General features: G+C 42.3%; 1 protein-coding gene across 2 annotated transcripts in view; it reads left to right on the top strand.

Annotated features, from left to right (window-relative positions):
* Window positions 1-17,234, top strand: part of RORB (RAR related orphan receptor B) — a 143,779-nt gene that overhangs the window by 87,696 nt on the left and 38,849 nt on the right. Inside the window, exons 1-3 of one of the 2 annotated variants that reach the window (XM_080972889.1) lie at window positions 10,551-10,566; window positions 10,864-10,949; window positions 13,768-13,909. In XM_080972889.1, coding sequence (XP_080829015.1) covers window positions 13,897-13,909 — 13 coding nt within the window. In that variant the 5' untranslated portion in view covers window positions 10,551-10,566; window positions 10,864-10,949; window positions 13,768-13,896. Of the gene's footprint in view, window positions 1-10,550; window positions 10,567-10,863; window positions 10,950-13,767; window positions 13,910-17,234 lie in introns of those variants that run through there. The other variant, XM_080972888.1, reaches the window with a different exon arrangement.

The raw sequence follows: 17,234 nt of genomic DNA, 5'->3' as shown, positions 1-17,234 counted from the left end.
AGAATAAAAAATAAAAAGAGTAACATCACACAATATAAATAGAAGCCTTGACATCCTACTCTAACGAGTAGCCATCAATTGCATTGTGGGGCTTAGGACAAGGTATCTGCCATGACCAGTTTTTTTCATAGAACATACTTGACTACCGGGGTGAATCTCATTATTAGATGTTCACATTGTAATGGTACTTGACTCAAATCTTTTCTTCTGCTTAAGGTCACTGAAGATTTATGGTCTGTGAGGAAATAAGTTGGAGCACATTGGTATCTGTAAAAGCTGTAGTAACACTCAGACTAGTTCATAGCTGCTTGCATCAGCACTAACCATTGTGGGCTTGTTGACATCACAGAACTTTATTGGAGATCAAGTCCATTTTTCATGAAGGTAGCCTCATGTTCTAATCCTCAAGCCCAGGACATGTTGGGTTTCAGTAACAGGCTTATTGCCTCTATTGAACTGTCTTGCAAATATCAACCTGTATAGATCACCATTCTGAGAGAGAGCACCTCATTTCTGTAATGTTAGGTTAATTGATATTTTCGGGTCCCTTGTGACTTGGAGCTTTTCTGAGAGTGGTTTTATTGCATGTTGTGTGATCACTCTAGTTCACCATGGTAAGAAATTAATTTCTCCTTGTTTCACTTGTGTCCAGATTCATAGAGCATATTCAAGATGACAGATAGCGTTTTGTCATGGTATTTCATTGATGTGCCATGAAAACAGTGGCTCCTTTTATGCCTCCAAGGAGTTCTGCCATTTTTCTGTGAAAAATCTCAAGAGCATTGTGATTCCAAATGGCAAACAATGATAACAAGAGGTCCCAAAAAGTGTGAGAAAGATAGTCAGTTTAGTGCTTTGCTTTGCCAAAGGTGTTCACTACAAACTACTTGAGGCATCAACTTTGGAAAGTTCTTCAGCTCCTGTTGCTTTTGGGAGAAAGTCCTTCAGTATGGAAAGTGCACATTTTTCTCTGATAACCTATAAAAATCAGATGCTGATGACTGGGACAACTGGTGCAAACCACGAGGTAGGTTAGGCGAGTTCCTTAGTTATGTCAAACTCCTTCATCTTTTCTAGTTCCATTTCCACATGGTGGGGTAACAGAATGGTGTGTTTCTAGTAGTATTCTGCATAGTTTGGTACTAAGTCTTGAAACAATGTACACCTTTAGGTCACTGTCTCCAAATTTAACATCTCCTATTTTTCAAAAGTCCCATTCTGAGAGCTAATGTCCAACTGAGATTATATTGCAAACATGATGAACACTAACTGCTCCTCTTTATAGATTGTTTCTGTGTTATAGCATCAAAAAGCAGTGTAGAGCATCCCCTGGGCTGTGTAAAATGGTTTGTGCCTTGTTAATATCTGGAATGCTGTGAAATAACTGTGACAACACCTCCTCAATTCATCTTGAAATTAATGACAGTCCCACAAATAGTTAGGTTTGTTCTTCATGGAGAGTAAATAACAAAATAATGACATCTAAGAAGAAATTGGCATTAATTGCTGTGGTCACACACTGTACCGTTTGGACATGATACATGATAGCAAAAAAAAAATTTGAACCGCCCTGAGACCTCCAGGTATAGGGCAGTATAATAATAATAATAAAACTCCCTTTTTTTGAACATTTCCTGCACATTGTGAACATATTCCACTTGCAAAGGATGAGTCTTTTCCCATCATACTACTTTTAAAATAGTCAGATTGTTTTCTGGGCTTTCTTTTGTGCAGCGTTTGCAGATATTTGAGCAAAGAATTTGCCCTTTACAAGATATGTGCTCCTTCCAGTGTTATCTCTGTCATGTCATTCCCAAGTTCTATTTGCTCCCTGAGCTGTCTGGTAATCAGCCCTGATTGCCTTCCCACCTCAATGGCTTTGTGAAGGGTTGATTCTTGGGGGAAAGGTATTGGGTTGGCCCTGTGGGTTGGGGATAGATGTATCTTGTCTGTAAAGCACATTAATAGAAACATGTTTACAAGCACAAAAGCAGCGCACAACTTGCTATATCACTCCAGCTACTTTGGTGTATTTTGAATGGTAGAAACATATTGTCAGACAATTTTCCAATATATATTTAACCAAAAGAACAAACAGTGTGTTGGCTTTTATGTAAATGGAGAAGCAAGCTGTTGCAGAATAAATGACTACAACATACAGCAAACACATAGCAAAGTCTCCAGGTGTGTGTGTGTGTTTTGCTGGGAGTTGTGGGCGTTATCCCTATTTTGAAACTTGGAGGGAAATGTGTCACTAGGAAATTTTAGTACGCCAAGAGATCATTGTATTAAACAAATTTGGGAAGAAAATTTATATATAGAAGACAGCAAATAATTTGGTTTGTAAATAGAAATGTCATATTGCATACTTTTCATTAAGATTGCAGGTACCTAGAAATATATGGAACACTTTTTGGAGGGGAGGAGGGACAAGGAGTAAAATGTAATGTCTACACACACCCCTCCTCCTTATGTCCTGAAAAGTGTGGCCCTTACTACTTTACTGTGTGGTCATCATTACTACTTAGAGACAGCCATTCCCTGGGCAGCTTTATATAACACCAGCTAAAGCTGCTGGAGATTATGTGCAGAACATTGAATCTGATGAGCTCAAATATGAGATGGCCTGCACTAGCATAATATTTGGGATTACAGTCGTAATCTCTTTAGGGAAAGTGTGCTGTATCAGGGAAATGGTATCTTGAATCTCTGAGGCCTAGTGGGTTTGAAGAACAAATAATCTTATGTTTATTTTGCAGCAATGTCTTCTGTCACCGTAGCCATTCTAAACTCGCATTTCTTACTCCCTATTCTCTTTTGTTAAGGGTTCAGAACATAGCTCCCATCATTTCATTCAGTAAACATGTTTAGCCCAGAAACTCAAAAGTAAATGCAGTTTTAGGGATGCAGCCATTTATTACTTAATATATAAAGTAAAAACTAATGGCCAAAATTTAAAAAAAGGAAAGCTGTGAAGCTAGGTCATGAACCCAGCAGGGATTCAGTTTTTTCCCTGGACAGCAACCTTCCAGTGCCACATGGCAAACTGCTTTTAAAAGGGATTTCCCAAGCTGATTTATGATAGGGGTTTGGCATCAAAAAAACTCCACTGGGCAATGGTTAGGGGTGTAAGAAGGCATAGGTTTTCATTCCTGACCCATGTTTGTCAGGACATTTGTTACTGCAAAGAACAATGGCAAATACTGATTTATTTGTTGGAACTAGCAAGTTCTAGTCCCATTTCCATTCCCGTCCACTGTGGCTGCTTCCTGTGTGAGACTATGCATAATGGTACATTTTTTAAAAAGCTGGCTGTCATCTGTAGCGTTCCAGGGAGGCTTTCTTCTCTTACACCCATTGTTGGCTGAGCTGCTGTGACATCCTGAAAATGCTTGCAATAACTGGTTAGAATTATGTTGAATATACCAAGTGGCTTTGGGTTTGTTAAAAAATCACCTTGTTGCACAGTTCTCTTTACAATTTCATGAATCACTTTTTATAGAAACAATCTTCACCATGCCTAGCTGCAAGAGGCACCAGCAGTGGATGGATGTCAAACAATTTCAAAGCCTCCATACAGGGGTGCCAACTTGAATAAAATATTGGGGGAGCCCAGGTAAGCCCCACCCCACATAATCAATCACACGACAGGGCACACACATACAACCCACTTGAATGGTAATGCCCATCAACTGGGGGGGGGGCAGCCCCCTTAAATATATTACTGGGATGTGTGTGCAAAGGGACCTTGACCTCTAACACTTGGCACCTTATGCCTCCATAGGTACCAAACACTAATTATCTGGTTTTGTGGATTCTGGCAGTGGTAACTGATAAAAGGGAAATAATTGGTCCTGACCAAAGTAGGTTCCAGCCAGTCCTTACCAAGACAGGCTGTTGACCACATGTTCCTAACAGGTCTCTTTTTTTCATTTTTGTGAACATCTTAGCTCAAGGAGTGGCAAGTTACAAAGGGACTTGAATAGAGGTTGCATGAATGAAAGAGCCATAGAAAGAGCAACAATAAGCTTTTCCAGATTCTGAGCTTACAACTTTAGATCCCCCCTCATGTGGGGAGAGTCTTTGCACACAAACAAGCTGTAGGTATTTAGCCCTTCTCTATACAGTATCTGTGACTTGTATCTCCCCTCGCCCTGACTGTTTAGGGCAGTCTTCTCCAACTACAGCTCCCATCCTGGCCTGGCTGGGGCTCGTGGGAGGTGGAGTCCAAAACATCTGGGGGGCACCAGGGGTGGGGAAGGCTTGTGTAAAGAGATACCATGTTTTTTTTTTTTTTTTAAATAATATTTATTAAGATTTTCAAAAAAAAGAAAATACAGAAAGCAATAATTAAAATACGTTCATAGCCTTATTTTCATAGAACCACTTTCTGGGACTTCCCCCTTCCCCCACCCCTACCATATTCCTTTTTCATATTGTTGGCTCCACAAGCTCTCAGTTCTGAATAAAAACTTAATTTGTTTAAACCATTATTCAAATTTAAAATTTCTACACTCCACATCAATACCCTTAATAAAACACAGAAAATTTCTTTCCCAGGGCCCACCCCATTTTCATTCCACAATTTCCCTTTTTTTAATAATAGAAACACCCCACATAATAAAAATATCAGAAATAAGAAATAAAAAGTATAAAAGATGAGACAAAGCCAGTTCAAAAAAAAAGAAGTTGACAAGCCTTTGGATTTTAGTTCTCCCCCCCTGTCCCCGGTTTAATTTCCCCCTGACCACCAAACCATATTCTTACAATCCATGAATCACCTATTTCCCCCAACTCCTTGCTGGTTTTTTTTTCCTTTTTTTCCCTTTCATAATTATTTTTAGAACACTTAACTTCAGATCTTTAATAAAGCTCCCCCCATTGTTCTTTCCAAATTAGAGTCCAGTTTCCTCTTGTTCCGCTGCTGAAACGTTCTAATTCAGAAGCTTAGTAAGTCTGCAGGGATTATTGTTATTCAGGAACAAAAACTTGCGTTCAGTCCCTTCCTTTCTTCAATAGAAAATTCTATTGTCTCCTTTAGCTGAACACCCTGTAGACAAAATATTATTTCCGTTTTGCAGCTTTCCCAGAAGATAACCAGTCCTGTAAAATTCCAATGGTGTTTTTTTCACTTACGACCATCTTTGTAATGTCCCGAAACTCCTCTAGGGGGATTGTTATAACTTTGTCGTCTCTAGTCCAAAAGTCCGATTGTTATCCATATTTTCGCCATTTTGTATCCAAGTTTTAACGAGTTGTAGCAAATTGTAACAAATTTAGCCAGCAAAGTTCTCATAATAAAATCCTCTCTGCTTTCCGACTTTGACAGCTACTTTGACAGCTGTCAAAATCTCCGACTCTTTTCACCAGGCTCTCTCTTCAATCACCCCGGTTCCCGGGGGGGGGGGGTTACGTTTCTTCTCCCTCAATTCATCCTCCAGCACAGTTCTTATGATTCCCCATCGTGGAATTCTTAGTGATTATCAGCAATACAAATCTTTTTGGACCTTGGTTTCCCCGTCCTTGTCTTAAAAGGTTTACAATAGGGGGGGGGACTGACTTCCTTTTTGGATCCCCCCCCCGCTCGTATCCAATTCAAAAAGAAATTCTTTTTTTCCTCCTTTTAAACCCAGTTTCCAAATTACTCACGGGTTGTTGTCTAAAAGTCCGAATTTTCAATAGAAGAAGTCAGCGCTCTCCGCCGGATGGCATGCGGCTGCGCTCGGCAGGGATAGCAGAGGACTCAAAGCACCACGCTTCTCCCCGGCACCCGATCCGTAGCCTTTAAAAAGGCTCCTTCACGAGTCGGGAGGGCGCTAGCGGTGCCAGCCGAGTCTCCATGTCCACGACCCTCGTGGCCGTGGTTTTTAAGGGTCCCCGCATCGCCGGTGCGGTAGGACCCAGCCCCTGCCGAGCAGGCTCCCTCCGGAGCTCGGAGGGAGTCCGCCATTCGGCGATGGCGCCAACCCGGAAGTCCGAGATACCATGTGAGGTTTGTAGGCTGTGTGCATAAATGTGGATGAATACATGAAGGAGGTCAAGAGTGAGGCCAGTGGGCCAGCACTGCCAGCCTCACCCGCACGTTGCTTGTCTCTGCTCATGTCATCTGTGCAGGGCTTGAGCATTTTATTAATGATCAACAGGGATATGTCCTCAGAACAGGGCTTAATTATTGAATAAAAGAGCAGTCATAGATATTTATATATGTTATATTTGCAAGTATTTTTCTAACAACATTGTCACAACAGATGACAGAGGTGGAAATATATCTTCCACACAGACAAGTCCACAGAATCAAGATCACAAGCAGAAGTTAAGAAGGCAGATCACACCAATATTTATGGCAAATTTTCATATTTCAATGTGGCATTAGAATGGCATAGACCTGCAAAACATGATTGAAACTTTAAATGCGGCAAACCTGGTAAGGGAAACTCATTTTTTGACCACCCTGGAAAGAAAGATCAACAGGCTGTATTATTTTGTCAGTTATTTGACTGCCTGCATGAGGAAGTGTGGCAAGCTTTGAAAAAAGAGAGGGAAACCTAGTTCTAGATTGTCGAACAAAGCTGCAATGTGAACAAGGTGTAGGAGCTGCTGACAATCATTAAATCTGCAAAGGAAACCTGGTACACTGGGTGTTAATTACAGTAATTCAAGATGTTTCTGAGAATACACAAGCTTCTTTTTCTTCAGGCCTGTACAATTAATTGATTTGAGTTTTCTGTTACAAGTCCTTAAACTGTCCTGCTGTCTGTTAGACAAAAGAGGAGTGCCTATGAGAACGCCATCAAGTCTGCATTTTCCAACATCTTTAAATCTCTTTTCTCTAGGCTAGTGAGGATGCCTGTTCCGTCAGCTATCACAGTCATCAAGTATGTTTCCCCCTCTTTTTTATTAGTTATGGAAAGAATCCGGAGCCATTTGTCCTGCACAGCATTAGGTACGCCCAAGTGGCTTTAACTGGAAGGATGAGAAATGCAACTGTTCCAGCATTTCCAGTTAACTGCTGTCCGAGCTGTGTAGGAGGGAGCATCAGCCAAACCTTGTCCCTCAGTTCACACGGTTGGTGTGGTGTTTGGCACATAGCCACTAGATGGCAGTGGGTAGGGAGGCCTGACTGTTCAGGCAAGAGAAGGAACTCCAGCTGTTGTTACAGCTCATCACAAAACCCAAGTGGCTCAACCTTAGAACTGAGAGAATGGGGGCAATGGCAGCTGGAAGCATATAAACTTCATTGGCAGCTTTCCTGCAGCAATGTGCATTCTGCTAGAGCACTTGGCTGTGCACCATAATACTTGACAAGCACTGTAAGATGTTGACATCTAGAAAGGCTGCTTCTCTTACACTTTCACCTGATATACCCTTCCTTAAAAGTGGTCACAGGTGGCGTTACCATCAATTTCCTTCTCCTCTGTTTGCTGTCTTTGAGTTCACTCAGGGTGTATTTAGACATTAGGAAAACTTCATTATTTTTCCTGATTATAATGCTAATGCACCTGTCACATTTTCTATTGTTCCTTCCACACTGCAGTACCTTTTGTGCTATGGAACTGTGCCTTTTTGTCCAATATGACTGTGTCATGCTAAATTTCATTCACACCAGGGGCATGGTGTGAAGCAACTAACATAGTGGGCAATGTCACTACTCTCCCATGCTTTCTGCACATGCTTCTGTCCCCCCAGGATTCCCCAATGAAAACAGCAGGAAAGAACTGGATTCCAGTCTATTGCCCAAAATTTTGTCACTTACTCCCGCAATTTTCAAGGTTAAGGGAGCTGTAAACCAATATTTTATTGGAATCAAAAAACATGAAGATGAGTGCAAACATACACTATATGTAATTCATTTTCTGATAGTGGCTTTTGCGTCATGTGAAAGCTTAAATATCATGCAGACATTAAGGAAACTCTAAGGAAAGAAATGGAATAAACTGCCATGTGAATGCAGCCTCAGTCCCACAGTCATGTGGAGATAGTATTTGAGCTGGAGGCATGAATGCACACAGCAAACATACTGCAGTGAGTCCTGCAATCCTAGCAAGCACTTGTCAAAACGAAAAACTGAGCTCAAGGACAAGCACATGGAAGGAACTTAGCAGTTCTGTCCAGTATGCAAACCAGTCCTGAGGAGCTTTTAAAAATACAGTGGTACCTCTGGTTACAAACTTAATTTGTTCCGGAGGTCCATCCTTAACCTGAAACTGTTCTTAACCTGAGGTACCACTTTAGCTTATGGGGCTTCCCGCTGCCGCCACGCGATTTCTGTTCTCATCCTGAGGTAAAGTTTTTAACCCGGGGTACTACTTCTGGGTTAGCGGAGTCTGTAACCTGAAGTGTTTGTAACCTGAGGTGTTTGTAACCCGAGGTACCACTGTATGTGCATGTTTCATATTGCATGGTCAGTTTCTGTTTCCTTTCACAGAATTAGTCAAAGTGATAAACCTATCTCACAGACTGGGGAGGAGAGTGGCGTGGCTTCAGTATAGCCATGATACTGTGTCATTCATTCTTTTTTTAAAATGAAAAACTGCAGAAGAATTGTGGCTAGATGTGTGCTCCAGAGCAGGAATGTAGGAGTGCCCATTCAGTGTCTGGTTTATTTTTAAAAAAGATAAACATAGAAAATCTTCACAAAATGGTGATGCGTTGTGATTGGAGTAGGTAGCTTTTCTGGCATTTGTCATTCATTCTTTTTTAAAAAACAAACAAACCCATGCATTGGTACTCCTATGTTAGTGCTGTGTAGTGGAGATAATCTGGACAGATTAAAGCAATACAGAATAAATTACTGCAATCCAAAATTTTGATAATTTATTTAAGTACACCCAAGGGTTTGGCCACACCCAGAGGTACGTTTGATTCTCTGTCCTCTGGTCATCAGCCTTCACCTTCCTATTTCCCAAAAGCCAGATCACAATCTGCTTTTGAAAGTTCTGCCATTGCCAAAGCTGCTTGTGATATCACAAGTGAGGCTGCTGCGTAAGAAACGCAAGCCTAACACTCCCTTGCAAGCATTAACCTAGTTGTACCGTTCTTTGCATCTCAACATGATACTCTCAGCAGGCATATGAACAAATGTTCTGGGTTTGTGTGCTTAAAAAATAAATAAATTGTAAGCGTTTTACAAAAATTACATGTTTTTCAGAAATTCTCAGCTCAGCTCCCCAAAGTAGCAGTTCTTGAAACATATCATATATCATGTTATCAGGCATTTTTGGTGTCTCAATCCATGCATGGTGCAGTTTGAAAAGCATGTTCCAAGAGCTCTTGCAGAAGCTGCTGGACCACAGAGATTACCAGGGCTCCATTCTGTATCCACACACTTCCCTCTGTTGCTTCTCTGGAGGAAACAGACTTTCTGCTCCTAGATGCAATGTGCTAGAGCTTGATCTACCCATTTGCACAATACTCTACAAAAGCTGCATCCCAAGAGTATTTCTGATGCCTGGAACATGTGTTGCATGAACAAGTTTGTAGTGAAATTGTTCATTTCTATACAACATCTTCATATAAATCATTTGTGGCTGTGGCATATTGAATAGCCCCAAAGTAATCACTGCTAAATAATTTTACTTAGTCATAAACTCTCATCATACATCTTGCTTAAATTGTGATGTATTTTGTAAAACATAATTAGCTTTTTTATGTGCACTTTTTGTAGAACAGTCAGTTTGCTTGACTGTAAAGCAGGGCATCTTGAGATTCCTTTCTTACATACAGAAGGGTTCTTGATCCATATCTCTGAATGTGTTCAACTGACAGTCCTTAGAGCTGACATGTATATAACTTATTGGCATGGTGAAATCTGTACGTGGTGAGCCTTTTCACCTCACTGCATATTTTTCCCCACCCAAAAATCTGGAGACAGTTCCATACATTCACAACTTTCCTTCAAATCTGTGGCCCACTGGAAGTTGCAGGACCAGCTCCCATCACCCTCAGCTAGTATGACCAATGGTTTGGGGTGGGGCTGTAGTTCAGTTTCTCCACCCATGGTTTAAATTGTCCCTTACTTTATAGAGTTACTTCCTGTTTTACTCTCTTACTAAAACTATGTTCACCATAAATACTGGTAATTGGCTGAAATAAAGAAATAAGTTCACCATAGCTGTGTGGTTCACATGAATTACTTTATGGCCAGATATATAACATTGACTATGTGATTATGTGGTAAAATGAGGCGTTTACCACATTGAAAACCAATATGTGATCTGTTACTTATTGAGAAATAAAGGATGGGGGAAATGGGATCTCCCTAGCTTTCAAAATGCAGACAGTCTTGCTGTTTGGATGCACCAATCTGTATATGCTTATGGAAACAATGAATGCCTTGTTGCCTCTATCAGTCATATGGAGTTTCATGAAAATTTTAGATAACTACGGTTTGTATTTGTGATCATATGATATGAACTGCACCGTGTCAAGAGCAATTGAGGACTTGTTATTACACAGTACATTATCCAAGGGTGTGGGAGAGGTCAAGATCACTGCCTGCAAAATTATTAGAAGGCTGATGAGAAGCGAAAGACTAATTTGTAGAGGAGAAGAATGGATTTTCATGAGGTATAATTAACAAAAGGAGAAGTCTGACTTAATGTCATGATAAGTAAATTCAGGGTGAAATCTGTGGAGCACCCTCTCAAGGGGAATGGGAGTAGCTTGATAATGTGAGCTCATTAAAACCAAACTATATGAAAGGTTTGAGAACTTACATCAGTGTAGGATACAATTTCACAGTCACTTGTTATGGCTAGGCAGGAAAAGGGCTTGTCCATCTGTCTCTTCCATGATGCAAAATTAAGGAAGAAAGAGAGAAAATTGTATTGTCAAGCATGCACTAATTCTTTGTTTCTTTTCTAGCACAAATTGAAGTGATACCATGCAAAATTTGTGGTGACAAGTCTTCTGGAATACACTATGGAGTCATCACATGTGAAGGCTGCAAGGTATGAGATGTGTGTGTGTGTGTGTGTGTGAGAGAGAGAGAGAGAGAGAGAGAGAGAGAGAGATCTGTACTCTGTGCTAGTTTTCGTCAATTCTATAATTATGAGCTGTCATATATGCTTTCAATAAGGACCAATATTTTGTACAAAATATCGCCTTCTTGACGTTGCCTTCTTGACTTAGCAATGAAATTATACTCTAAATGCTGCTGTGTTTGAATTTTGGAATTATCTGTACTAGCAACTATTTGAACTAAACACTGATAGTTCAGTATAGAAGTTTCCTAATTAAAAATGTTTTAAATTTACATGGATCTTCCACTTTCTCCTAGTTAACGTGAAATAAATTCTGTCAGGGAACTTTCAGGCTGCAGGTTGTTATTCATGAGGAGAGAGCTTAATCACAAAACCAAATCTGGAGACATGCTCAGCTCATACCCTCCAACATTTCTCCGATGAAAATAGGGACATCCTAAGGAAAAGTAGGACATTCTGGGATCAAATAAGAAACTGGGACAACTTCTCCAAATCAGAGACGTCCCTGGAAAATAGGGACACAGAGGGTCTGTCAGCTCAGTGGCTTAGCTCAGCACAGTATTGGAGCAAAAGGAACCGGGGAAGATTTTTGTGAGCTCTTCTCTGGGAGTCCACACAATCAAAGTCGTGTGAACCAGGCCTTTATATGAATAAGTGGAGGAAGCAGCAGGTTCCACATTAAAAGTCCCTGTACAGCTAGCTATATGCACTTCCTCACAATTAGCCCAAAGAGGTATGTGAAATACATTTTAAAATATGTAAGGCTTTATTAATGATCATTAGTGATGTCAAAAAATTCTGACGAAAACAGAAAAGACATCGGAAACTGTCAATGTTTGCTTATTCATCCAATGTCCAGAATGGGAATCAATCCAGCATATATGAGTGGTATTTTCTGCAACTGTTTGTGTCTCCAAATGCTACATAACGATATATACCTGAGGACATTTTTTCCAATTTGCATTGTGGAATAGCCAATTTTCATTCACTGAAATGAATGTTGTGGAGTCATATAATAATAAACTGATTAATTGTGCAAGTAATTATGTAAATGTCACCATAGCAAATAGTGAGACAAATAATGTGTTTTCTGTCAGACACCCAGCAGAATAGAAGCTGTGCAGCCTGTGATGGACACAGGGCAGGCGGGGCCTCCTCACCTCCCTAGTGATCATATGGACAAAGAAAATATGTTTAGGTGCATCAAAAAGGATTTCAGTACCATCCAGCTCAAGCTTAGAACAGAGACTTAGGCTGCCGTCTTAGACACCCTCCAGGAATTCTGGACTGCAGCTCCCACCTATGGACCATTGCCCAAGCTCGCTGGGGTTCATGGCAGTCGTAGCCCAAAACATCCAGAGATCACCAGGTTGTGGGAGGCTGCTGTCTGCACTTGCCTGAGACTTCCTTTTGCCTAGGACTGCATTGCTAAGCAAGAGTTTCAAGTCTGTCCAACTATTATGATAAATATATGGATTCACTCTCTTTGAAAACGATAACATTATTTTCTAGCCAAACCCCCAAAACACTTTGAATAAAGGTGTTTTATATTGACCAGTGATCCATGGAAGTTGCCTGGCAGCCATTCTCAAGGATCCTCATTGGAGATGCTGAGGAGGACAGAACATGCACAAAACATGCCCTTCCTTTAAAATTTACATTTTGCCATCTGCCAGCACCATCAGAATTGAAACAATTCCCATCCTGATGCTGCTGTGATTCATGATGGCCATAGCGCTGGATTAGCCTGATTGATACAATCATTTCAAACCCAGCATAAAGACGATCAGGAGCAAATCTGGCTTTGAGCAGAAAAGGAGTTCCTGGCCTTCAGAGGCAGTTGAGCCAGCCAGCGCTGCTCCAAGGCTCAGTCCTGTTTAGATGTGATTAGCATTAATGGCTACCTTTGTGTGTGCCTTGTGGGCTGATGATCCCCCTCAGCCCTGCTGCATGGAGACAGCTCATGGAGATAAGGAGAAGCTCTCCCACTTCAAGCAGGTTTAACCCTATTGTTTTTGAACTGGTTTTAAAAGTATCAGATCAATTAGCCTAATCTCTTCTGCTGCAACCCTGATGGGGTGGGGAGGGGAGGGGGCAATGTACCAGCTTTCATTTCAATTGTAATTATTGATATGTTTTAAACAGATTTTATATATGTATATATATTTAAATCTATTATGTTTAATTGTATTTTAATTATTAATTTTTTTCTGTTTTTAGTGTTCTTGTTTTTATCTGCAAGCTGCCTTGAGTCTAGTCAGGGGAAAAGGCAGGGTATGCTGGTTGTACTGTGCTGCTGATAATGCCAAGGTTGCAGGTTTGATCCCTGAATGGAACAGCTGCATCTTCATGCATTGCAGGGGGTGGACTAGATGATCCTCAGGACCCCTTTCAACTCTACAGTTCTGTGAAATTGATGATGGTGGTGGTGATGATATTACAGAGGGAACTATTTCAGAGTTCCTCCCTAACTTTTACTTTGATTGGGTATGGAGTTCCCTCTATGGCACATGACCTTCCTGACCCACTATTAGTCTCTTCCGCTCAATCCGCTGGGACCTTTCTTTGCATGCAGGGAAAGTCTCTAACTCACTGAGGGTTTGAGAAATTAATATAAAATAAATAGATACCACACTGGCTCCTGAGGTTGGTATGCAAAGAGAATCTCATGATGATTTTCATTATCTTTATGACTTTTCTTGCACATCGCAAAAGCAGCATTTAGAAAGTACGTTACACGATGTCATTGAATCAAGCTCTCTCTCTCTCTCTCTCTCCCCCCCAGGGATTCTTTAGGAGGAGTCAACAGAACAATGCCTCATACTCCTGCCCAAGGCAAAGAAACTGCTTAATTGACAGAACCAACAGAAACCGTTGCCAACACTGCCGACTGCAGAAGTGTCTTGCCCTAGGAATGTCTCGAGATGGTAAAGAGCTTGCTTCCTGCTTCCACAGATCAATCCTTTGAAACTCATTGCGCTCTGCTTTTCACTCCCGACAGAGAGGCATCTTGCTGCTCTGTAACAGAGACCGTGGCTGTTCCCAAAACCTAAGGCATTTTGATGTTTGGTGAGGTGTCTATTGGAGAAAAGACTAACATGAAGGGTGATAAAATGGTTTGATATTGCTAGTGGACAATTTGCAAAAGAATAAATAATAAGTAAAGGTAAAGGTACCCCTGCCCGTACGGGCCAGTTGTGTCCGACTCTAGGGTTGTGCGCCCATCTCACTTACGAGGCTGGGGGCCAGCGCTGTCCGGAGACACTTCCGGGTCACGTGGCCAGCGTGACGAAGCTGCTCTGGTGAGCCAGCACCAGCGCAGCACACGGAAACGCCGTTTACCTTCCCGCTATAAAGCGGTACCTATTTATCTACTTGCACTTAGGGGTGCTTTCGAACTGCTAGGTGGGCAGGAGCTGGGACCGAAAGACGGGAGCTCACCCCGCTGCGGGGATTCGAACCGCCGACCATACGATCGGCAAGTCCTAGGCACTGAGGTTTTACCCACAGCGCCACCCGCGTCCCAATAAGAAGTATTGGGCCACAATTCTGTAAAGAGTCGGTGGGTGGAGGAGAGTCTGCATAGGCATCTCTCCATCAGCCACCCTACAGCTGAGGGGGAGGCAGAGGCGAGGCTTGATGTAGTCCGCCCTGCCTTGGCTTGCCCCACCCGATGGGTGGCTTGCCCCACCCTGGGCGGAGGGCTCATGCAATGCTCCAGGCTCCTGGGTAGCTAGCTACACCTCTGGCCAAGAGCAGCCATATAACTGACTGCCTCAGTTTGGACATATCAAGGGCTGAAATAGCATCGCATACCTGTGATGTCACACATGCATATGAAGCCAGGAGGAGGCTAGGACCCAAGCCCAGCCCACCGAGCTTGGTGGAAGACCAGGTGAGCTTCCTGCCAGCCGGGCTGTGGCTGGAGTGGGAGCTGCCAATACATTTGCCACAGCAGCTGCAGTTGGTGGTAGTGGAAGGGGAAAACAGTGGCAGCAACGGAGCACTGCAGCAGAGCACCCTGGCTGTAGGAGGGCTGGCCACTTGCAGATCCACCTGAACTGTGATCGCCACAGTCACTTCTCCCAAGAGACCCACAGTTGTGGTGGGAGGAGAAGGCAGCAGCAGCGGGGTGGCGCAAGGCAGCACTCCACTCGGCCTCCTCCACCCCTCAATATTTCAGAGTAGGGTGAACCCCCTGTTAAACAACATAGAGAGGGCTGATGACACCTCAGCCCATAGGAGTTGGAGCCTATGTGTGGCAGGATGGAGGATAATGAGGGCACATTTGTAGGTCCTACTGAGCACCTGACAAGCCACCACAATTTGGGGCTGTGTGTCTGTAGCATGGAAGATCCTTGAGTACACTCAGCTCCCGGCTGCAGACATCCATCCCCTCAACATGCAGCTGCAAGGATGTTGGTGGGCACAGGTCTCTGGGCGGCTTCCAGCAAAATATAAAAACACCATAAAGCATCAAACATTAAAAACTTCCCTATAGAGGGCTGCCTTCAGATGTCTTCTAAAAGTCATAGACATCTGTTTGACATCTAATGGGAGGGCGTTCCACAGGGTGGGTGCCACTACCGAGAAGGCTCTCTGCCTAAACAGCGCCATGGAGAAACAGTGTTTGTTACTGCTCTTAAAATATTACATGTAAGCTTTTAGATTACAGGTGTAGATGTTGAAAGCAATAGTGATAAAATGGAATTTGTGTTATTACATGTTCAGATTGGGTATTCCTTAGATGAATCTGATGCAATTAAAAAAGAGAGAGAAAACCAAATACGGTAGTAAAGAATCCTAGCTCAGAGGCCTTGCATTTCACAGGCCCAGTAGAGATATGGGAGGGAGGGCAGGATATGCTATAGGTTGAAACAGTGCTTTCTTCTTGGTGGACACAGGGGTAAGCATACCCCTAAACATTTTGTGAATAAGTGTACTTTTGTCCATTTACTGTATTTATTTTTCCCGATTTGAACTATAAAATGGTGATTTTATTGAGTCAAAATGAGAGTACCCCTAAACATTTTTTTAAGAAGAAAAAAAGAGCACTGGGTTGAAATATAATAAAAAGGGCTCGTTCCCCTCGCTGGTGCCTTTCATTTTTCTTGCAAGGTAGATCTGGCACAGTGAACACATTGAATGTTCATGATTTTGTTTCTGACTTGCTGAGCTGCACAACTCCACCAGGGCTGTAGGATTCAAGCACCAGTAGCAAGTAAGGCAGAATTATTTGGCTCTTGCCTCATTTCCCATTCTCGGATGCAACATCCCTTTAGAATCTTTCAGCCATGCTTTTATCACATCACTTTCCCTCACCTCTAGACAACAAAAGTTTTTTTTAGTTAGTGTAAAATAAAATGATCCTTTGAATAGCTTAGAATGAGATAAGTGGTTTATGTTTACTTTAATGTTAGATTTTTAAAATATGTTTAGCACATGGTATTTTACTGGCCAAGTGAATTCATGAAAATTTGTGGCAAAACAAGCACAGGAAGGTTAATGAAGTTTGTCTTCTAAAATCAATGCAACTTCTTGGATGTTAAAGTTCAGCGATCTTCTTTCATAAGCCCTCATTTTTGCTGAAAGGTTATTGAAATTGTGTTAAAAGTATTGGCATTAAAGGAGTATCTCCTCTCTGCCCTTCAGGGTTTTGATGTCGGCTCATACAGGTCTTCGAATACAACTGCTAGTACTCTGCCCTTGACCTGTCCAAAAGCTTCCAAAAGTTTGAAAGCCTTTTCTATTATTTAGTCAGGAAGGCAGAATTGCTCACCCCACGATACTTGTCAATCTTTGTAGCCTTTATAGTTTAGCCATTGATAAGGAGACAATGAAATGGAAAGTTCCAGAGGATTTAAAATAGTCTTCTCCTGAGATTTTGTGTTTTGCCAAAAGGAAATGTGTAACAGTTTTACCTCAGTAGTTTATCATACTTGATGCTGATAGTAGTCCTGTTCAGAGGTGCCAGCAGGGCAGAACTTTAGAGATGGAGTCCAGGGCCCACGCAGGAGAATAACAGGAGAAGGGCCAAAGCTCAGGGACAGAGCAAATGCTGCAGGCGGAAATCCCTGGATCAATGTCTGCCCCCTGCAGGCAGCGGCGGAGCTAGCTGCTCAGGTGCCTGGTGTGGGGGCATGTCCTGCAGCCGGGGGGGGGCCATCCGTGCCCATGGGGGCGGGGCGAACCTCTCCGCCACCTCCCTCTCAGCTGTAGGGCGGCTGAGGGAGAGGTAGTCGGCAGACGCAA

The sequence above is a fragment of the Podarcis pityusensis genome (assembly GCF_964106645.2).
Source record: "Podarcis pityusensis genome assembly, chromosome: 11".
In the NCBI taxonomy this organism is placed as follows: Eukaryota; Metazoa; Chordata; class Lepidosauria; order Squamata; family Lacertidae; genus Podarcis; species Podarcis pityusensis.
This window is presented reverse-complemented; position numbering and strand designations above follow the sequence as displayed.